Source organism: Pleurodeles waltl, chromosome 8 (genome assembly GCF_031143425.1).
Source record: "Pleurodeles waltl isolate 20211129_DDA chromosome 8, aPleWal1.hap1.20221129, whole genome shotgun sequence".
In the NCBI taxonomy this organism is placed as follows: Eukaryota; Metazoa; Chordata; class Amphibia; order Caudata; family Salamandridae; genus Pleurodeles; species Pleurodeles waltl.
This window is the reverse complement of record NC_090447.1, coordinates 830,673,936-830,697,861: the sequence shown is the minus strand read 5'-3', so window position 1 is coordinate 830,697,861 and position 23,926 is coordinate 830,673,936. Positions and strand designations below refer to the sequence as shown.

Below are 23,926 nucleotides of genomic sequence, written 5' to 3'. Positions count from 1 at the left end.
TAAACAGTGTATACTAAAACTGATAAATGAATCACTGCTTTTTCTGTATGACTCGCACAAAACAATAAAATGATGTTTTAAATAAGAATGGTTAAGGTGATCTGCTGTAGTGATAATAAAGGGACATTAAGAGAAATTAGAAAGCAAGATGACTCTTGAATCACAACTTTTCCAGATGTGAAGCAACAATTATCGCTGTTGAGAAAGAATGCAGAAGACCGCTGAAACTGATTTTATATACTAATTTGTCTAATTTGCATGACTGGACTCCTCAGGTGACCAGAGGTTGTGCAGAAACCTGTCCATAGAAGTCTGGAAAGGCACCACAAAAAACACTTTTGGTCCATGTACACGTATCAGTTCCTGTATGCCCTTTCTATTTCCACAGCTCAGCCAGTACACAGGGATTGCTTTGGGCCCATATTTATGATCTGTTAGGGCCATTTTAGCATCATTCTTTTTATGCTAAAACAGCGCAATCTTAACTCTATATTTAAATTTTTACGCTAGACCCATTTTTAGGATGCGCAAATCCACCTGACGTCAATGAGATGCAAGGTAGGCGTTCTGTCCTAAATACGATGCTAACCTCCTAGCACCATATTTATCTCCCGGAGCAGAAACAATGCGCAAGGAGGAGGCGGACCTAAAAAATGGTGCTAAGCCTGCTTAGCACCATTATTTAACGCTTGTGTCGGACCAGGCATTAAGGGCCACATAGGCCCATTTCCATGGTGAAACACCACGGAATGAGCACTAGGATGTCCACCCCAAGCCCTAGAAACACCCACACCACATTGACACTACAGGAGGAGGGAGCACATCTCAGGTAAGTTGTAGGTAAGTATTTTTTTTACTCTATGGTGTGCCACTGGGGGCCCCTTATAGGGTATTTTGGACTTACCCAGGGGACACTGGTCCCCAGTGGTGGCCATTGGGATGGTGGGGAAGACTCTTGTCTATACTTTTACAGGAGTCATGTATTTGGCTGCCTGTGAGTCAAAAAATTATGCTAGGCTGATTAGCGGTTGAAATTTTGACGCTAACCAGCCTAGCGTAATTTCTGACCCACTAGCGCCATTTCCTCTAACGCCATTCAGGCCTGAATAATGTAATTTTTTTTACGCTAGCCAGTCCTTAGCACCATCGAGCATCATTTGTTAAATATGGCGTACGGATAACGCTATGGAATGGCGTTAGCTTGCGCTAAACAAAATGACTCACAACTGCGTTAACGCAGTTGTGCGTACTTTTTCTTAAATATGGACCTTGGTCCCTGAGGTCACAAGAAGTACCCTTTAGCTCCATCTCCTTATCCTCTCCATTAATTACAAAACCTGTGCCATCCCTCAGTTCAATCACAAGATTGTTGCTTTTCTGTAACCTTATTGTACAGAATGGAGTAAGAGTAAGAGCTGTGCTCTATTTTCCAGGCTAGAATCTTGGATGTCTCTGCCTCACTGATCACCATCTGCCATTCTTTTGAAAGGAATAATGCTACTCCAGAAAGCCTGAGTTTCTCCATAATGCAAGCCCACCCTTGGGAAAATAGAAACACTAATAGTAGCAGAATGCCAGAGGTCTTTCCTTCCATGAATGGATCCATCAGAGAAGATTTAACTACTGATGACCAACACACCAGCACCAATGATTGGTTTATCTGGGATCAGTTTCTGAAGCATCTTCCCAAATATACATGGGCCTTTATCTCCCACAGTGCTCCATACAGTTTGGTCTTCATTAAGCCTTGTTTATAGGTCAGTGGCATTCATTTTCACTTTTTCAGAAGAATTTCACTGGCTGTTGTAGAGAGTTTAACGGTTTGTTCTCTTGATATTTTGATATTCTCTCCTCAAGACCTTACTCATTTCAAGCCTTTTTCAATCAGACAGGTTCCGGCATGGTAAGAAGTAGCATGAAACCACCAAGGGTAGGAACATTAGGCCCCAATTTAATTCTTGGTGGTTAGGACATTTCCCTCAAGGAAACAGAGCGCAATACTCCATTGCCCTGGCAGAGCTCCAGACTGCCAAATTTAGAAATGTCATTTGAGCCGACAGACATTTCTAGCATTCATAGGAATTGTCGTCAGCCTGGTTCATGTGAATGCACTGAATCCTTGCCTTATGGCTCCGACAATCATAACAGAACCATACAGCAAACTTTCCAAAGTGTTTTTTTAAATTTTCAAATACAAAAAACCAAAGTGGATTTTTGAAAAAAATTAAATAAATGCACCCCTTGCCAAGGGAGCCACTTCCAATTATGATGAGAACATCCTAATTAGGTGGATGGATACATAGTCAATTCTCCTACGGTCCTTAATCTATTGGGCCATCAGAGAAGTTTGGCCACAGTGGAGATGGACTAGTCTTTGAATTAGGCAGGCGGACCATCATTTTGGCAGTACACACACTCCATTGCCGCTGGGTCAAAGAATGCTTATCGCTAACATTTAAATTGAACACCTAACCTGGTACATCTAATTGCTCCATCGTTCCGTTGTCACGGTGTAAGACAGAATGTAGCTGATTCTCACCTATTTGTAGTAAATCTACCATGATTGTAGGTTTGAAAGAAGACATGTTTTTAAATCAGTTATACATAGAAGAATGTACTAGGCTGCTTCTCTTTGTTGTAAAGTGTTCATTAGTTAGTCTGAAATGAAGACAGGGGGAGGGACTATGGTCCATTACACTTTATAATAGTTAAGTGGTGATTTCCAAAAGGTTATCTACCACTGGCTTGGATCCCTTTAGTTAACAGTTCAGATCACCAAAATGCATAATTAATGCGTATGACTTCAGTAACTGATTGTATTTCACAATATCAATGGTTATTTGCCATTAAGTAGGACTCAGGATATTTAGAACTTTTCCCTTATATCCTCACCTGCCTCTCCTTAGGTATGCCTAGACCATCACATGTAGGGAGACTAATTCTGCACTGAAGATTGGGTGGGTCTGGGTCACATGAACCTGCTCTAGAAATGGAAGATCGGCTGATTGTTTATAAGTTTGCTTGATGCAGTGGCTGGGCTGCACTGATCATGAACTAATAGAGAAAATAGACAGCTACATCATTGTCTTGAGTGCTAGTTGAGAACTGATTTAGAGGTACAGTACATCATTGGATCACTGAGTTTCCCATATTCCCCTACCAGAACATTAATATATATATATAACCCTAAGGCTTCCTCACAGTGGTACCAACTGAAACATATATGATGTAATTAAACATGTTGGGAAGGCACTAGCTCAAAGAAAAATGTTAGGTAGAATGTAAGTAAGGAGGGAAATGATGGGTAAATTAGATATAGTATTCTGTGACCTAAAAGAACAAAACATCGATCATGTAGGCAATTAAAATAACTAACACTATATTTTGTTAGAAATATATGATGTGATATAGAGTTTAACTTACAGTGTACTGTGCTACTCTACCTGCTAAACTCTAAGTATGCCGATCCTATTTTGAGTCGGGCAGACTATCAGGATTCCCCGCCAGCTCTTTTGATGGCATACTTCCTCCAATAGCCTAAAGGAGTGCGGGTTGTCAGAGGATTTAGGTTGGACAGTGCTAAGGATTTTTTGACTGATCCTTATCCGGCAATAAGGGACAGGAAAAAAACATAATGACCCCAACTCCCTGGTAGTAAAGTCCCAGGGTGTGGAGCCATTAATAGTATGTTTTTCTAAAACAAACTTCATTTTGAAAACTTTTAAAAAGATTGCAAACAAACTTCATTTTGAAAACTTTTAAAAAGATTGCTGCCCACCCATCATGTCTGACAGTACCCTCTGTTAAACGTCTCATACATTGACAATAACCACCATGGATGTGGCTTCTGTCAATGTACAGAGTTGTCTGCAATGCTGGCTGGTTAACAACTCTAAATTTGTTGAGCACTGGTCCCTCTAGATAGTGGAAGTAAGGTTCTCAGCCATCTCATGAGTACTCTCCATCGGCCGAACTCTAAATCATGCCCATAAGATCTGATTTAGCATATAGCAGGTGTCCCGCTGCTCCACCTGGTCAGTGGAGTCTGGGACCTCCTTTCCCCTGGTGGTAAACCAGACGCCTTATTTAGAGAAACCATCATGCAGGTAGGAACCGCACAGCCTTTGGTGTAACTGCAGCTTCTCTGTGGAAGGCAATCAAGAATACACTCTTAAAATGAGAACATTCTTGAAAAACAAAAAATCTGTTACATCGGCATTCAAGGGCCTTTCTCGCCCTGGGTGGGGGATACTTAGTGGTATTTAGAAATTTCCTGGCCAGCATCCCTTGGCAGTCCTAATCCATGAAATAAAATGATAGCCATTTGGCAGATGTTCTGTAAGGCCAGAGGTTTCCAACGGTGGAGCCAATTGAGGTTCCACTGTTGGAAATTCAGCACTTTAGATCACTTTGAATAGTGTGAGGGAACAGCAAATCTGGTGAGACAGGAGCACCTCTCATTTACGGTGATGATTCTGCTCTGCCAACTCTAAATTACCTCTTACTCATCTGTTTGTTTCAGACTACTATGTTGAGAATGCTACATCACAGAAGCCAAGCCATGAAAATTCAAATAATGCCATCAGGACTAGGTAACAATATACAGATCAGCAGTTTAGTATTCTGAATCAGAACTAAAATACAACAGCCTAATGGTTACTGGCTCAATTGCAGAAAACCATTAACCTAATGGCCTGTCCTCCAGTGAGCCACCAATATATAGTGAAGGTTGTCCTGTGCTATTTAAGGCAGGACAACCGTCACTAGATTTCCACAGCCAGGACGGTGCATAGTGGTCGCCGTCAGGGAAATTGCCTAATAAAGAATCTGTAAAACTCTTTGTACATTGGGGTCATTTTTTTATTTTCTCAGAAGAATCTCCTGCTTCAAGTCAAACAATAATACAGCTCTAAAAAGCTTCACTTCCTTCAGTAGAGTGCTGCAGTGGTTACTCCATTGACAGTAGAGAGATCCTGCCTCCTTGGGTGGGATTTATAAGTATGGTGGGTGGTCTTGTGCCAGAAAGGTGGAGAAAATAACCTTCACTCCCCTGGCCTGGTGGCATGGTGGAGTGACCAATACATTTTCTATGACCCTGTTATATGTACTCTGTCTCAACCAAATTCCCCACCCTACATTACAGATGCAATTCCCATCCTTCTTCTCTACCCTTTGCATCAACTGAATAACCCATTTGATTTGGAGTAACTGCCAATGCCCAGATGAGAAAATCCAGGGTGGCTGTAATTTGTATTATCATCCAGTATTTTGGCATTATATCCAACTATTATGAGTAAATTCTATGGGATGGAGAATAGCTGTGCAGTCCCGGATTTACTGGATAGAATTCATCACAAAATAGCTTGCTTCATCCATTTTAAAGCACAAATGTACTACCTGTACTCATGAAGGCATAGGAACACCAACCTACTTATAATTGTGCAGAATGGAATTCCACACAGAAAGGTCACACTGCTCAACTGGTAAGTGGGCCCATAAAGGTTGTTAGATGCAGTGAGGTCCTGAAGTTCATTTTTACATATATATATATATATATATATATATATATATATATATATATATACAACACTGTACATTGTAATACTTCACCGATGTAGAATGCTCCTTAGACTTTGAAAAGTAGAGTGAAGTGGAGACATTCTTCCCCAGGCACTGTTTTTTCATGCCCCCCTTGCTGTAAAATGTATCTATAGATTTATGAAGCAGGCTTTCTCTGTTTGTTAAGGATGAGGTACTAACACAACTGCACCCCTAGTTGGCACCTTGGCTGGAGCTTTTGTGTAGTTTTTCCTACACTGGGTGGTTGTTTCTGCTTGTGGTTTTTGGGTTCTTGCATGTAATTTTTGACCCAGGCCCCTTAAAACATCTGACATATTGGTGCCCCTTTGCCACCTAAAGCTTTTTTTTCTCTGCAGAGTTATGTTGCTTAAAGGAAATTACATTTGTTCAGATCAGACTGCTTTCACTCTGTAACTGTGCATTAGAAGATATGCCCTGCAGGGATTTAAGTGCCATTGCCACCCTGTTTCATGGAGGGGACTCCCAATGTCATCCTCCCATTTCTGTCAGAGGGACATTAAAGGGATTCCAGTAAATTCTCAGACTGTCTTATTTAGCCATGTTAGCAAGTGCAGCCCAGCACCCATGGTGTAAAGAGTGTGTATGATGGCATGAGAGGGGTTCCTCATCCATCGTGCCCCACAGCTGTCAGCATGTAGCCAGTAATTGGCCATGGATGAGAAATTGCCCAAGTGGGAAATCTTCATTTTGCTGTATTGCTCAAATGCTAGTTTAGTGGCAGCCCTGAAACAGATTGCCTAACATGTCAATCAACCTGTCATGCCATGCAGCTAGGTCCCTAACCGTGAAAAACCCAGGGAATTGAGGCAGACCATGAACGGGAATATCAGGTGCGTATGGTAGGACATGGTACGTCACCTGGAAAATATGGTTGAGACATCTGAGGGCCCCCAGGCATGTGGGGACCAAGAACGTTGTAGCTTTTCAGTGGGTTGGAGGAGCTGGTAGAGGACATCTAGCAGTAAGGGGCCATTACCGGCACTGGTTTCATACAGGTTAATACCAACTAGCCAGCGACACACCCACTGAAGTTGGGCTGCAAGATAGTATAATTCAAAGAATGGGACACCCAGTCTACCCTGTCCCACTGGTAGTTGGAGTTTGTTGAGGGCGATACAGCATCGCTTGTTGTCCCAGTGCAGTTCCCCCATCAAGGAATATAGCTCATGGACATAGTTTTGTAGGGTTTACTGATACATTAACAAAGTAGTACATTAATCGGGGGAGGATTACCATTTTGGAGAGAGTGATTTTCCCTCTGAAGGCCGAGGTGGGGGCTTCCACAATTTAGTCTGGGATTTATAGCTGTGAATGCTCTTTTTAGGTTCTTCTCAAAAAGATCCCTCTGAAAATGATATAGATGTATGCCAAGATAGCACACTGTTTCTCCTGACCAAGTCAGCTGAGTACTGACTAGCCGAAGTACTCGCAGTGCTCGCAGTGGCTTTTTGCGGATGGGAGGGAAGACGCAGGCCGTCTACCACCTCAAAAGCCTGCAGAGCAATGTCTATTGTCTCAGTGCCAGCATTGTTGTCACAGAGGTACAGCTGTAAATCATCTGCATATAGTGACACTGCATGGATTGTCCCCATTGCTCTCCCTCCCTCCGAAGGTGAATGGCCAGGGGTTTCATGTCTATGATGAAGAGACCTGGGAAAGGGGACATCCCTGGTGAGTTTCCCAGCCCATTGGGAAAGGGGCGAGACTAGGCAGCCTATAAGCACCCTAGAGGTCAGATTGGTGTAGAGCAATTTCATATATAGCAGGAGGCACCTGCCTATGCCACGTCTAGTCAGCACCTGGTATAGGTATTCCCAGGACAGTGCAACAAACCCCTTCTCTAGGTCAAGAATCAGGCTCACCGCTCATGGACATCGCAACAAGGCCTGGTCCCTCACATTAAAGAATCATCTAAGGTTATGGGAGGTACTTCCACCAGCAACAAACCCATTTTGGTCTAGATGAATAACATTGGTCAGTATTTGGAGGCAGCCGTCCACCAGTATTTTATAAGTAGCACCAGCATGGGTTGGTAAGAGGATAGGCAATTGAAATCCCTGTGGGGCTTGAGGAGAGAGAAAGGAGAAGATACTCCTTCAGGGTGCCTCATTGTGGATAGGGCTATTTCTGTCTAAGTCGGTGGTGAAATGGTTGTAATACTCGACTGGCAGGCCATCCATACCTTTATTTTATTATTAGCGAAATCGTGTATTGGTTTCATCACCTCATCACTGTGATGGGATCATTAAGCTTCTGGCGCTCAGTGGTGGAGATCCTGGAGAGAGCGAGATCTCCTTGGAACAACTCTACTGTTTCTGGGGCTTGCATTCCTGATAACATTGAGGGTGAATAAATGCGCTTGTAAGCGCTGTGTCATGTGTCATTTGGGTGCCCCAGCGGCATACCCGTCAACCCGGGCAGCCAGCCAACCTGCCCCCCCCATCCACCATGAGCAGTGGAGGCGGCGTCTTGTAAGTGCCTGTTTTGTGATAACAGGGAACTTTACTGTAACTGTGCTCAGGGCCTGTAGCAATCAGCTACATGTCCAAACCATCGTCAGATAAAACTGACTGAGGTGAAGGAGAGGGCCTGTGTGCCAGATGGTTTCCCAGCTGTGAAGAATGGGAGGACAATGGTGACAGGATTAGGTGGCAGGAAATCACTGTTGATAACTTTCCAGGCTCTGGGCTGCATGCCAGGAGTCACCATTTGCACCATTTACCAAGCGCCTGGGGTGGGGATGGGGAAGGAGCAGTCACTGAGGCCATAAAATGCCCCCTCTCAGCCTGGACTGGGATCCACCCACCATCACACTGCCCCAGCAGCTATGGCTGCATCCAGGCAGTGGCGATGTGGCATGACACTAGAGCAGTTCATCAGCCTTCAGCCAGATGACCTGAGGGACCAAGCAGTCTCTGAGAAGTGGTAAGAGCGTGAGACACTGTCGCTGTCATTGTCAAGAGTTTGTGTCCGATTCTGGTGGGGATGTGGATTGGCGGAATGCCAGGACCAAAGTGCTAACTAGTTGTTGTTCCCTCCTTAGTTCCTTTTGAGAAGCCACTCAGCGGTAATTGTGCAAGACCAAATAGGGAACTATAGAGGGATAAATACACATCAAATTGCATTACAATAATATCTTATTTATTATTGGATGAAGCAGTTTTAATCTTGTTTTGTGTTTTCTTTTAGATTTGTTTTCTGCAAATAACCCCAGATACAATAAAAGAAAAAAGGATAAAAACCTTAACTTTCAAGCAGCACCAAAACAAGAAGCAATGTGTTACAATCAATCAATGCGTATTTACAATTAAAGTTTTATCCCACGATTATCCGTATACAAAGATTTCATAGAGATTAATGGCCAATTATATGCAGTCCAACTTATTTGTTGCGTGAATGAGATAGTCCAGATTAGAGAACCTGTCACCAATTACCACTCTTTCATATGTAATGTGGCATTTGGCTGATGTTTCCTTGTTAAATGAATGAGCTTGAATTGTTATATTGTGGACTCCTTTATAGAACAGATGTTGACGCGTCTCGGCCTAGATATTTGAAGGGGTGTTTGAAGGTCAGGCGACTTGAGGGCCTGGCATTCATGCTTCAGCCTGCGGATTGGCACATCCACTATCTACCACTGAGGACATGTGCCACCGCCCACATACTGATCAATCCAGTTCCAGGCCAAAGAAGGGTTGGTAAAGAAGTAGTACGGTTATCCAATATAACCTTTAATTTGTCTAGTATTGTGAGTACTGGAGGTGAAGTTTACAGATTCAGAGCTTGACCGCCAGGAGTGAGAAGCACCGTTGTTGTACAATCATGGTATATTCCGGGAATACTGAGATCTTATTGTTCCCTAGAGAAAGTGGGCCTGCTTGCCAGTCTGCCTTCAGGATTGTATCTCTGCCTTTATTAGAGAACCTGTTGGTGGACGGTGAGAAGGGACGTTATTAGTGCATTCCAGAGAGTAGTACAGCAGCAGGTCTTGTGCGGGGGTACAGGAGAGCAGCCAGTCCTCTAGGAAGTTGATCATCATGCTGGCATATTCTGTTCCCTCTGGAAGCTCCACCACACAAATGTTAAGGGGCTCATGCCCTTCTGCATCCTCCGCACAGTCTTCAAGTCTTTTGACTCTGCCAGCAAGGTCTTGAGTGTGTTTCCCCTGTTTGGCTAGTTGAGGTGCAATGTCCTTTAGGATACGCTTTGCTTCCAACACTCAGGAGGTGAGCTTCCACTGATCACAAAGAAGGCCAAACCCTGTTCTGAGTCCCCTCACTGACTCACACTGTGAGACAGTGTCAGGCCTCCCGCGGGTGGAGCCTGAGTCAATAACTCCAGGTCTGGAAGTCTTTGGGGCCCCAGTCCATCACGGGTCCTGCAGGCCTCAATTCTGGTTTGTTCAGAAGTGGCAGTCATCTGCAGATTGCTGCAGTGGTTCTGCAGGTGATCAGCTTCTTACTAATGCTCTTGCCAGATGTTAGAAGGCACCCAACTTCTCCACAAATATGCCCCCCGTCAGGCCTCCGCAGTGCCATTTGTGGCAGGGGGACAGCACTGTGGGCTGTAGTCATGCTCGAGTCCTCACTGTTTCTTCCAGCCCCCATGGGGATCTGGGCCCTCAGAACTTACTGTCCTCTACCCTCTCTGAGGGTGTGTGTCTTCCAGCAGCTGGATAGACGTTGGTGTGCAAGTCTCTGGAAACACTCTGGGTCGTTGCCCCAACCTCCAGGCCACATCTCTGGGTTTGCTTCCAAGGTAGGGGGGCCGAGTGAGCCCCAGCCTAGGGCTGACTTGCCCACTGCAGGTATCACCTATGGGAGACCAGGTGTCACCAGAGTCGGCCGATGCAGAGTTTCCCTCTCAATACTTGGGGGGGCCCGAATCACTGCAACGAGTTTCCAAACCATGGTCACCAGGCTGATGGGAGCCATGAACAGGGGTGCATCCTAGGACATTCCAAGTATCACAAGTGCTTCCTCCTGTACCCTGTACCCTGTCACGGCTACAGCAAGAGCCCTGGCTGGTTGTGGTTCCTTTCCCCAACGCAGATAGGGGGATTGCCTCAGAGATCGCAGGATAAATGATGATTCACCTGTGCTGTGTCATGAAGCCCTTTTAGCTTCGGTCCACCATCTTGAGTGGGAAAGTCATGCCTCCCAAGACTCAACTCACTGTTAACCTTTTGCTAGGCCCAACCATCTTTTCCGAATTTTATTTCAATAGTCTGGAGTGAAGCTAACTCTTTCTCAGAAAATTATTCACAGCAATAGATTCCCTCTTTCGCCTGATGACCATATGTCATATTTTGGGGTCCATCCGGCTAATCATTTCCTGATTCTTCCCCAGTTGAGGAATATTTTTGGACTAAGATCTTCTCATTACTTGACCATTTGCAGTTTTATGATGTGGAGATGTCACCAAACTGATTAAATGTCTGACCCTCATCAGGCCATCTTTCAGATTTCTTTTTTTGAATTCTTAGACACATGGTCTAGCAGCAGCATGTCTCCTCCCAACAATTTGCATTTCCGAGGCTGATGTAACAGATGAACACAAATGAAATCTGAAACACCAGAGTACAAACTGTATACATTGCTCATTAAGTGTTCATTAAGTAACTAACCAAAGAACCCCAGAATTGTTAGGCTAGTATATATTGTTGATTTTTGGTTTATTGAAATGACTTTAAGTATTATATATCGTGCTACATCTTCACTATTTGTGTTTGTCTTATCTTATCAAGGCAGGTGCCAATAGTTTTAAATAACGCCTGTTTCTTCCATTGAAAACAACAGTTATGTAAAATGAGACATGCTTGTCCAGGCGTTTGTTTAATGTCCTTCACAGAACAAACACTGCCATCAAATAGTGTTACTGTACATTTGCCATTGAATCATCCACTCTTTAACTCTGGGATTAGCTTCACTGCCTTGTCTACCAGTTATAGAAAAAAAAAAATGTTGAATCTCCCTATGTTGAGGAGGTACATGCACACATACCACCATCCTTGCTTCACTTGGAGAGGTAAACTAAAATTCAATGACGAAGCCCATGAGGCTGACATGCACCTAGGCTTGTTCACTGTCTCACACAGGAGGGTCATGGTTTAGCAGTTAAAGTCTAACTGCTCTTTTTGTCCAACTTGAAATTATATTTATGATGCAAAAATGTTACAAGTGTAGCCTAATCCTACCTACAGGATGTACGTACTGAGACAGTACATCTCAAAGGATTACTCATTGCATGCATCTATGACAACATTGGTAAGTTTCTTTACTATTCAGTTTATGTTAATTATCTCGCTCAATGACACACTTACTCCGCCATCCTAATTAAAAAGACTAGTTATGCTCCAGTGATTTTTATTTTACAGTCCACAGTATTGGACACCATGTTTTATTCAGAAGCGCTGATATGAAGCATATAAACCGTGGTGAAGACATGTATATTTACTGGGGAACAACAATGCTTTGAACCCCTATATTCAAATTGATTAGGGTACTAAATGTTCTCCGGTATTTTGATTGCTGGACAAAATAGTCAAACTACAAAAATGGTAATGTTTCCAAGTATGATAGAAATTATTTTACTTGTTTGTAAAGAAAAGCATAAAGACTGGGCCTTGTTTTTGTTTGCTATGTCTTCTTTGTCTGAGTCTTAATCTGAGTGTTTTATAAAATTAAAATGAGAACTAATGAACTGTTATGGTATTATATCTGATTGTATGTTTTTGCAGGTTATTCTGGTTCACCAGGCAGTCCAGGTTTACCAGGTCCTCCAGGAAAAGCTGGGTTTGAGGGATTTCCAGGTTTGCAGGGTGAACCAGGTCAAAAGGTAGGCATTTGTATCAGAACATACCATGTTTTTTCCACTTCTTCTTTGTTCATTATTGAACATCAATTACATCATTTCGGTTTCAATAATTATTCTCACATATGTAGATTGCCAGAGATTCAATGCCGGTGTTTGTTTGCAGTGACAGGATTTAATGAATGCATGAAGTCACAGACAAATAGATCCCTTTTCAAGTTTGCCCTTTATTTGTGCTGGGTCAAGGAAGAAATCTGAGTTGAGATTTCACCTTCTGGGCCAGGCAGGTTTGGGAATCTGTATATGGAAGGTTTTCTGGTGGCTGGATATTGTAAATGTCGATTGACTACAGTGGCCCAAAGCATGTGTCTTGATTTGAGGCTTAATCTCTAATTTGATACCTGGTCCTTGGTAAAATATTGATTGTCTTTATTTTAAAGCCACTAAAATAACTCATCACTTGAGAATGCAGGACAAGTCCAGGATAGGAAAGGTCCTTTGAAGTTTAATTTATTTCAACCTTTTCAGAGCCTTATAAAACAGGATTATGGAAAAGATAGTTTGTATAAATGCAAATATCATTCCTATATTGATGGTCAACTTTCTGAAGGAAAAGTTCCTATCTTCAGAATACTTCGAATTTCTTTGCCTGCCATCTTAACTTTTTCCTTCTGAAGCAGAAGCAAATCATTCACAATTCTTAAAACAAAAATACAGGAAATATCAATGTTGGGATGTTCCAAACAATGTCTTTTTCTAATTTAGTGTGATACCCTATTGCTGCAAGACACCTCTTCCTCCAGTTACGGGGGGGAGGAAGTCTTCCAGCAATGTGTCATTTAAGTATACATTCATCTTGATCCTTTCTGACGTTAGGAATGCTCCCATTTGTCTCAAACGTTTCTTTGACACCTGGTTTGAATAGAAGTGTAATGCACTGATATTGTATGTGTTACTTGTCAAGAGGCCAACTGGCACCAACATCAAAATTTCATTTCCATTTTCATCATACAGTCTAACAGACTGTGAAAGTCCTCTTAGAGGTGGTTCCCCTCTAGTGTAAACACTTTCAGCAGCTTCCAATATTTCCCTCCCCGGAAACATCCATCCTTATCTATGACAAGGAATAAGTTGGTATGAAACAGAGAGGATCACATGGGAATCTGTTCACTTGCTTTTTTCCCAATAGTTCCTGCCACTTTCAGTATACTAACCCCCATTGCTGTGCTGCAAATACTAAGGGGGGCTGTGGCGCAAATTCAATTGCTGGAGTTTAAAAGACCAACTTGTAACCTTATACATGAGGAGAAAGTTGCCAGGATTGCCATTAAATCTTCTCATTGCACTGTTTCAATTAAGTTAAACCTACCATATGTTTAATAAGATCATCACTTTTCTCTCTGAATCCTTCCCCTCCAGTAGTTGTTCTACTGAGAGTAGAAGGGGCTGTACACTCCTCAGCACCTGAAGGAGGAGGAAAGATGCTATATTGAGGACATTTGAGGTGTCCTGAAAGAGTTCATGTGATCCAGGCAAGAGGTCATGGCTTGACCTTTTCTGTTCTGTTGGGAAACTTGAAGACTAAAATAATTTTTAGGTCTCACTACAAACAGTTTTAGCTCCTTGTTACAAGATCCTGTGCTGTCAATACACAAAGAAGAAGTATAGAGGGCTGTGTTGCGTTCACTTCAGCTGTTGGTTGCCAAGCGTTTTTATGATTTTTAATTGCCTGGTGGGCTGTCTGTTAAGGAAGGTCATTTCATTTTGAGGGTTGGTATATTGTTACATTTGTGTTATTAAATTTTGGTGATAAGGTTAAGGCCTGATTTAGAGTTTCGAAGGATGGCTATTCCATCACAAATGTGACAAATATGCTATTGGCCTTATTTCATATGCATTATATCCTAGTGCACTTGTAATACACACAGGATACCTGTCATGTTTATGTTGCAGAATGTATCTGCCAAATTCTAAATTAGGCCCTAAGCAGTCCTATTGATAAAAACTGCAAATGCAACATGAAATGTACCTTTAAATTGAGATACTGTGAATGTTCTTTAATATATTTACTTTGCTGTCACAGCACCATTTTAAATACTGATTTATATTACTGCGCACTCCTTGGACGCTTAAGCATGTCATAAACTACATGCACAGGTATATTCACTAATTAACTTTGAGCCTTCATTTATTTTACTTTACTGTCGTTAATAAGATATTGTTGAATGTACATGTTTTTGTTTAAAAGCAAAGATGTGTGAGCAGAATATTCAACTAAAATACTCAAAGGTATTTATTATCAAGCTGTTGCTTTGTATGCCATCTAGTGCAGCACTGTAAACACAAACATAAGCTTCTGCCTTGATTTCAAGGTACAGTTTAGCTCTCTGCTAAAGCATCAAATATAATAAACCTATCTGATAACATATCTGTCAGCATAAACATGTCCTTTATAAATAGAAGTATGTTTTTGTGCTTCTAAAAAGGAATGTTATGTTTTTAAGCAAAAGTCCATAAAATGGTTTAATAGTGCACACTTTTAAATAATAGGCAAAAATGCTATGTCCTAACATAATTGACCTACCATCTCTGTCACCTTTACAGGATCTGCCATCTTTACCTACAGTATCAAGCATATTTTACCCACTTCCGTTTCTATCATTTATACCTATCTATCATACCTAACCTGTTATGCTATCACACTCACCAAACTTAGCTAATCTTACCTATCACTCCCACCACACCTACAAAAACAACCATTCCTTCCATGCCTAAACTTTCATACCTGACCTACCTATAAGACTAAAACCTAACACACCAAACCCATACCTCCCACAGCTATCATTTCTAGGTACCCTATTTACTGTACCTACTTGTCATCCTTTTTTACTATCAGACATGCTAACAAAGCATATTTATCTACCATACCAAACCTACCCATATCTATCATACCAACCTACCATAACTACTATAAAATACCTACAACACCTACTTTCTATGCGTAACCCAATATGCCTACTTACCTTATCTATTCTGTCATACCTTTCCATTTCTACCATGCAGAAACCACCATATCTCAACTACTAGTGCAGAGATCTTGCATCTGCCCAGAAGTCGCAGTTTTGGAAAAAGGGCATTTTATTTCTGCAGGGTCTTGGGTAAAGGCTCACAGTTCTGCAGCCTCCTGCAGAAAGCACTTGCACAACTCAAGGAAACTGTAGTAATGGCTACAAGTACTGCAACCAGACAAAATGGTATGTTTTACCATACCTGACCCAACATAACTAGCTTACCAGTCCTAACCAATCATATCTACCTTACCTTCCCACCTTCCATATCTATCCTACCTTACCCACCTACCAACCCTTCGTACCATACTTAACCTATTTGACTTACCTATCATAGCTTCTAAACCTACGTGTCCTACCTTTCACACCCACCACACACCCTTCCATACCTATCATACTTAGTCTAATTTGCCAAGCCTACATTACCAACCATACTTCCCATACTTAACCATTCATATCCAACCTATGTACTATATCTTATCTAACATACCTAACATATTATTCCTCCTTTGTGTACCTGCCTTACTACCAACCTTACCTACTTACCTATCATAACCACATACCTGCCATACCTATATATGATACCAAACCCACCATATCTACCATAACAACTTAACACAACTACCATAACATACCTGTTATGCATAATGGATCACACCTACTTCACTTGGAAAATAATTCTGACCTCAAATTATTTTCATTCAAGTTTTCTATAGAATTGTGAACTCAATAACATAAACCCTTCATAACAGAATCATGAGAGGGTACAAACTACATAAATAGCTGAAGAGAGACTAACTAGACAACAACTACCTTGTGGTAGACATGCCTCCCTCTGAGTTGAAACATTAGCATGATGTGTTCAAGTTTGCGATCAGGTCATCCATGCGTGATGGCAGACGTGAGAGTGAGGAGGAAGCTCCCACCTGCAAGATTTTGTAGGAGGCATGGTCAATGAGCCCTATAAAGTCCACATGCATTTGAATCAGGGAAAAGTTTTAAAAGCCAACATAGACCCTGTCCTCAGGCCTGTGCCCAAAATTATCTCACATTAAGGCAATCCGCATACCAGAGTGAAAAGCATCTAACCACAATTAAGGCACATAGTACTAAAGCAATTATTGCTGAAATATGTAACCACTGTTTCATATTAGCCAACACCTGGACCACAGTAGTATAAGATTTATCTTGTGAAGATGAGCAGTAGAAGAGAAGAAGTGACTTAGAAGATGGGAGTATTTATAGGAGGATCAGCATACCGATTGGTAAAGAGTTCATGAACTAAGGACTTCAGAAAAAAAAACATGTATCCTGCATTTATTTTCTCAGAAGCAAAACTTTTTGTTTGATGCTAACTGTTTTAGTAAAAAAAGCTAGTGTTTTAATATACCCCTGCTCGTGTAATAACTCATGATATACAGGCACACGTGCGGTGGTGCCGGCTTTATCCTTATTTGCTGTACTTTTGTTTTGTGTAGTCCAGCCCTTCTAGCAGTGGCGGCTTGTGGGAGGGAAAAGGGGTGGGGTGGCGCATGGCGGGGGAGAAATAAAAAAAAAAAAATGTTTTTAAAAGTCATCTTAATTCTGTACCGCGCTGCTCCGCACTCGAGTCGACAGCAGGCACAGGCTCCTAGCCTGCCCTGCGGCCAATCTTGAGGCTGCTTAGAGCAGCATCAGGATTGGGTTACAGTGCCCAGCCAGGCAGATTAAAAACTTGTGCATGTTCTCTCCAGCCCAGCAACACAGTGCCGGACTGGAGAGAGCACACTGCACATGTGTATTTGGCCGGCCCGAGGGATGCGCTCCCCTCAGTGCTCATCACAGTCCGTGGCCCCACGCCTTTTAATACAGAATGATCACAAACATTTCCTATGGCGTCGCATTGAGTGTTTGGAGAGCTGGCAGTATGGCTTATCATGGCCATTTGAATTATTGAGATGATTACAGTGCCCTGATGAAGTTCACGGATGGTGAATGAAAAGCGTTGGCTGGTTTCTGTTTGGCATATTGAAACTAGTAAAAGCTGCACTGGAGCAACATATTTGGATGCTCTGACATTTGTTGTGAATTTCGTTGGTGCCCCTCCATTCATAATATGAAAACGATCATAAACATAGTTTATTATTGTTTTGTATTAGAGGGTATGCAGCTGCTGGTTGGTGGGCGGCGCTCCTCCGCCTTAGCGGAGGAGCCGCCCCTGCCTTCTAGTATTCTGTTTAAAGACCATTGCTCAATGTAGAAGAATCAGAAACAGGCATGGAAAAAATATTTTCCAGGGAAAGACAGAAACACATATGTTCTGAAAATATGAAAATAATTATGGAACAGTCCCAGAAAAGTGAGGGTTTTTCTTCAGGTTAGTTTACCAATGCTTCTAATAATGCACACTCTAAGTTCATGGTGATATTTATATTTTTAAAGCCAAATATAATTTCATGAATTTGTGAATATTCTTTTAATACTGGACTACTACTGTTTCATATGTGGCTTAAGGTATACCATAGGATCCAGGTGTTAAACGAATATTCAAGCATGAAGATGATTTACAAGAAATCAGCAACAAATAAATAATGTATCTTTTGAGTACAAGAGATTGTTCTTCCTCTAGCAAATACTGCTGCACTTGAGGAGTAATAAAGAGTTTCAATGGACATGTTCATAAACCTTGAACTAAGACTAGAGAGATCATTAGAAAAGCTATTAAAAAAGAACACCTATGTGGAGCGTGACACTTCTACAAAAATCATTTCACATTAAAGTCATTGTAAACCAATTTTGAAAAATAGGAGCTACAAAAATTAATGATATACAGGTTTGTGTTAAAAATGAAAACAAATGTTTTTAAAATGAGTAAAAATGTTTGTAAGTGTCCGCTACAGTTTTATTGGTGCAAGGCACATATGACTGACTTGCAAGTGCAAGAATTAATATGGAAGTTTGGGGTATTTCCTTGGAATAATAATACCATCATATTTTGAACACAGTTATAAAAGTCAAAATGCCCACCACAAGGTTGGGTGCAATTATTTCCAGTTCTGGGTCAGTACTGAAGTTCAAATGTGTAGAGATTTGAACTGCGAAAGTAAAAACAAATAGCTATCCTTGGAATACGTGGAGTCAGCTTGAGGTTGGACGTTCCTCCATGTTCATTCTGCCATGTTCAGAACATTTTCTAAAGGGCAGAAATCTTCAGCTTGATCCATGTAAGAAATTGGGTTACTGATTGGAGGGGGTGGGGGCAGCGGTGAATCTCTATTCCAGCAGCAACAACAATCCTTGTCAGGGTGAATTCACAAGCTAATTCCAAATTAAACTGGGCTTTTTGGCACTATTTTCACTTAAATCTTTAAAATTACATATCTCTGATTCTACTTAGATTTTTTTTTGTTTGTTCATTTTGGTCTTGTTTTAGGTATTAACATTTACTCTATTTTTCTAATTTTGTGTGGTGTCTTCTTATAGTACTGTTAGAAGTTATTGCACAACTACTTTAACATTGCCTCTAAGTTAAGCCTGACTGTGCTGTACAAAGCTCTGGTCAGGCTTAACTTAGAGGCTGACTGTAGCTTTGTACAGCACAGTCAGCCTTAACTTAGAGGCAATGTTAAAGTAGTTGTGCAATAACTTCTAACAGTACTATAAGAAGACACAACACAAAATTAGAAAAATAGAATAGATTTTAATACCTAAAACAAGACCAAAATGAACAAACAAAAAAAAATCTAAGTAGAACCAGAGATATGTAATTTTAAAGATTTCAGTGAAAATAGTGCCAAAAAGCCCAAAGCGCCACTTGTGGCTATCTGGTTGTGTGAGACTGGAAGAAAGTCACAAGTTCAGGCCAACCACAAGGGAGCACGAGTTGGATACAGAGACCAGGGAAGTCCTGCTGAATAGTTACCTTCTCTGTCCAGTGCCGTTCATATTGGAAGAGGCCTTAAGGAGTAGGGATGTGTTGCAGACTGTCACTGATGTAGAGCGAAGAACAGGTCTGGCTCTGCAGACGGTCATTGCTGTGGCAGGAAGATCCTGTTGTTGTCTCGAATGGTCAGGCCAGAGCTTGGCAGTGGCAGTCCACGTGAGCGGTGGATGCTGTAGCATGAAGAGTCGTGTTGACGAAAGTGCGCACATTGACAAGCTGTGGAAGTGACATGGTTTTGCCGCAAACTGACCCATTCAGGGTTGAAAAGAGCCCAAAAACTTCAATTCAGCTCTGATGAGGCCACACCTAGGGTACAGGCCCGGAGGGGCACTACTTTGGGGTGAGAGGCTGGCAGCTCCAGCTGGATCTGGTTGCTGCTTCAGGTGGTTGTAAGCTTGTTATGTCCCTGTGGCTCTGAAAAGGACTAGCTCTTAGGCTAGACGGCTGGCTAGGCCTTGGAATCACTCTGGGAGTCATGGGTTCAGGTGCAGATCTAATCCCTCTGACTCAGGCAGAAGGATAACAGGACACCAGGGAAGCAATCCAGCAAGTCAGCAACCCAGCAAGGCAGTAGTCAAGCAGTGCGGCAATCCGGCAGACTGTTAGTCCTTTCAGCAGCACAGCAGTCCTTCTTCTCGGCAGAGTCTCCACAGGTCCAGGAGTGTACTGAAGAGCTGGTGTTTGAGGCCCAATATTTATACCTGGTGTCACTTTTTAGTGGGAGCAGTTTCTAGAGTTTTTCCTTTGAAATGGACAGGTTTTCTGCCTCCCCTGCCTGGGCTCTGGACTAATTATAGGGGGTATGCAGCCCCTTGTGTGGAGGCAGGACACAGCCCATTCAAATGTAAGTAGGGCTGTGGCCAGCTTCACCTTTCCATCCTGCCAGTGATGGCCCATCCAGGTTTACCTAAGCTCTCTATTGTGTGTAGCTGTCTAGGAGGAATACACAAAAAAACAACTGCAAGGATACCTAGTCGTGGCCCAGTAAAAGGCTGCAGGCGCTATATCGCTAAGGCAGGAAAACTTTCTGAAAGTTTTCATTTCAAAATTGTAATTTAAAATTCAACTTCATCATAAGAGAGAATTTTTCATTTAAAATCCAAAGACACCAAACATGAACTGTTTACCTGTTCCTATTCATACCCTACAGCTTAATAAATGTAATAAGATAGCTCCAATGTTATCCTGTGGGAGAGGACGGCCTTGTAGTAGTGAAAAAAACTGTTTAAGAGTTATCTTAAAAGTACATGAGCTGCATTTTACATACACCACACCTTTCCTTGTGGGCTGTCCAGGGTCTACCTGAGGGCTGATGTATATGTATTGAAAAGGAAGGTTTGGGCCTGAATAGGGTTTGTTTTGTGAGGTTGAAATGGCAGTTTAAATCTACATGCACAGGCTGCAATGGCAGGCCTTAGACTTGTTTAAAGGGCTTACTTGAGTGGATGGCACACTCAGTGCTGCACACCCACTAATAGCAATTAATTTACAGGCCCTTGGTACATGTAGTACCACTTTATTGTAGACATATAATAAAAGCAAATATGGTAACTGGGGATAAGTCAATGTTACCAAGTCTTCAGGAATGGGCACCTGCACTTTAGCACTGGTTAGCAGTGGTAAAGTGCAAAGCCTTCTAAATACAGCAAAGCCACAATCCCCCTGGAGACCCTATTCTATTTGGGTTCCAGAAGGTCAGGCATATCTTGAAGTAGCCTTTGTTCAACCAGCACAAGTCTCTAGTGCCCAATTACAGAAACTGCTTTTAAGGTGATGCTTATCAGGAACCCAATGAATAACTTATAGCCCAGAAGACATTTTGTTGAAAAGATTCAAGCCTACTGCGGTACTTTGACCCATCCACTTATCAAACATTAAACATATTACATTCCATACTATAAAATGTGCTTGGATGAGCAGGATAACAAGATACATTAATGTTTTGAGAAATTATTCAAAAGAATAGTGAAACTCCCATTTTGTGCTCAAATGGGTACATTATCGTTGCATTATAAGTTCCACCAATGAATTGTCATATGAAAGGGATATCACTGAGTTTTTCAATGCTTTATATTCGGAGACCTCATTTTATACTCTTACCTTGTACAGGACTATCATAAAACTGACAGTAAAACCTAAATTGTTTTGTTTTTAGACTGAGATAAGGCAGTATTGTGTGAAATAAAAGTGATTAGATCTGCAGCATCATAAGATTATAAACATAACTGAATCTGTGTCTGTTGTGTGTCAACCTACATCTGTCTTTCTCTTTTAAGGGCGAAGCTGGTGTAGGTCTTCCGGGACCCAAAGGAGTGCAAGGACTTCAAGGCCTACCAGGAACTACTGGAGAAAAAGGCAACATAGGGGTGCCTGGCGTGCCTGGAGATCAAGGTTTTCCAGGAAACTCTGGTCCACCAGGAGCACGAGGTAAGGTCCCACAATTACCATGCTATGAGATCACAAATCTGTGAACTCGCTGGATACCGCCAATTCATAATGTGTACCATAGAAGGTTCCTCATGTTTAATTTGTGGGCATCGTGAATATAAATGAAACCAGTTTCATTTGGTACATATTCAGGCACATATCAGATTGCAAAGGTGATATGGCTTTGGAAAACTTGTATTTTCTGTTGTATTTGCTTATTTTTTTATTGTTTAATTTTAATGTATACAGCAACAAAGAGCACTTATCTCACAAATGGGATATTGGTAAGTAGCTGAAATAAATAGTTGAAATTTTATAAGTGCTTCCACTTTTCCACATTATGATGGGGATAGGTAAAAGAATGAAAATCTAAAATATTATGAGTCAACCACTGTCACCTACACATAGCCTGCATAAATGTTTCCTAAAGTTCCCATGAGCACCAAAACTACAGTCCCAGACTGGTACAGAAATAGTCTTTTGTATTTTTGGTCATAGCGTGGTGAGGAAACTTTCTTCATCTGCATTCAACCTTGATCAGCTTTCCTACTATCTCCCTATGCATTGTGATTGTTAGAAATTGAGTATATAGTTGGCAATGGTTTGCACCCTGTCCAAGTGGTACCGTCACTCTAGTCAGGGTAAGGGAGCCACACAGCTAAGAAAACCCCTGTTTAGCCACTTGGTTGCGTGGCTCAACTAGTCAGGCTTATCTCCGAGGCAATGAGTAAAGTATTTGTACACACACAGTAACACAGTGAAAACACCACAAAAGTACTCCAGTTTAGAAAAATAGCCAATATTTCTCTGAGTAAAAAAAGACCAAAACAGCAAAAATACAACATACACAAGAAAGATATCATTTTTAAAAGATTAAGTGTAATTGTAGTTCCTTGAAATTAATGAAGCGCTTGACTGAGCAAAGAACCTGAGATGCGTGAAAAGCAAAGATGATGTGTGCCGCAGGGGAGGTTATGCGTTGAAAGAGCTGGGTATGCGTCAGTTCCTCACTGTTGCATGGGAGGTGATGTGTCGGTGCCTTACTGCTTGGCAGGGGAGTTGATGCATCAGTTCCTTACTGCCACAGGGGAGGTGATGTATCATTTGCAGCACAAAGCGTCGGGTACTTACTGCGGTGAGGTGTCGATGAAAAAATGGTGCCCAGGGATGATGCATTGATGATGCATCGAAAGTCAAGCCGCAATGAGTCGATCTCACAGTGATGAAGCAGGCGCTGTGTCGAAGTCAGGGCAATGAGTCACAGACTTCGGAGATGTAGTGCTCGAAACTCATGCAGCAGTGGTTCTTCTGACACACCGAAATGGAAAGCTAGGGCCTGCATTGAAAACCACGGTCGATGCGTCAAGCAGGGGCCATTCTGCGGTTTGGACAGCAGCGATGCGTCAAATCTTTACAGCCATGATACAGAGAGTTGACACGTGGATTTTCTTCTTGTAGTGTCAAAAATCTCCTCAGAACTGGATCTAGCACCATTTGACAGGACAGGACTCTCAACAGAGAAGCCCAGGCGTTGGCAGATGAAGTCTTGGATGTCCCTGAGACTTCTTAACAGGAGGCAAGCTCAACAGAAACGCTTGGAGCACCTTGGAAAGCAGGAGGTAGAAAGCAAGGTCCAGTCCTTTTCAGTCCCAGGACAGAAGCAGCAAGTGGCAGGCCAGCACAACAAAGCAACAGGCAGAGTGGCAGCCCCTCCTATGGCATCCAGCTGATCTTCCTGGCAGAATGTCTCCAGTCCAGAAGTGTTCCAACTATGTGGGGTCAGTCGTCCAGTATTTCTACCCATTTCTGTCTTTGAAGTAGGGCAACTTCAACAAGAAGTCTTTGTAGTGCACAATGCCCTGCTTTCCCTGCCCTGGCCCCAGACACACTCCAGGGGGTTGAAGACTGCTTTGTGTGAGGACAGGCACAGACCTATTCAGGTGCAAGTGTCTGCTACTCCCACCACTGTGGCTCAGGAAGACTCATCAGGAATTGCAGGGCACATCTCAGCTCCCTTTGTGTGTCAGTCTAGAGTGAAATCACAAACAGCGCAACTGTCATCGTGACCCAGACATGTATTCCACAGACAGGCAGA

General features: G+C 42.2%; 1 protein-coding gene across 1 annotated transcript in view; it reads left to right on the top strand.

Moving 5' to 3' along the window:
* Nucleotides 1–23,926, top strand: part of COL4A1 (collagen type IV alpha 1 chain) — a 521,418-nt gene that overhangs the window by 330,405 nt on the left and 167,087 nt on the right. The window contains exons 29-30 of the mRNA XM_069205109.1: nt 12,341–12,438; nt 21,681–21,831. Of these exons, the coding sequence (XP_069061210.1) occupies nt 12,341–12,438; nt 21,681–21,831 (249 nt within the window). The remainder of the gene's footprint in view (nt 1–12,340; nt 12,439–21,680; nt 21,832–23,926) is intronic.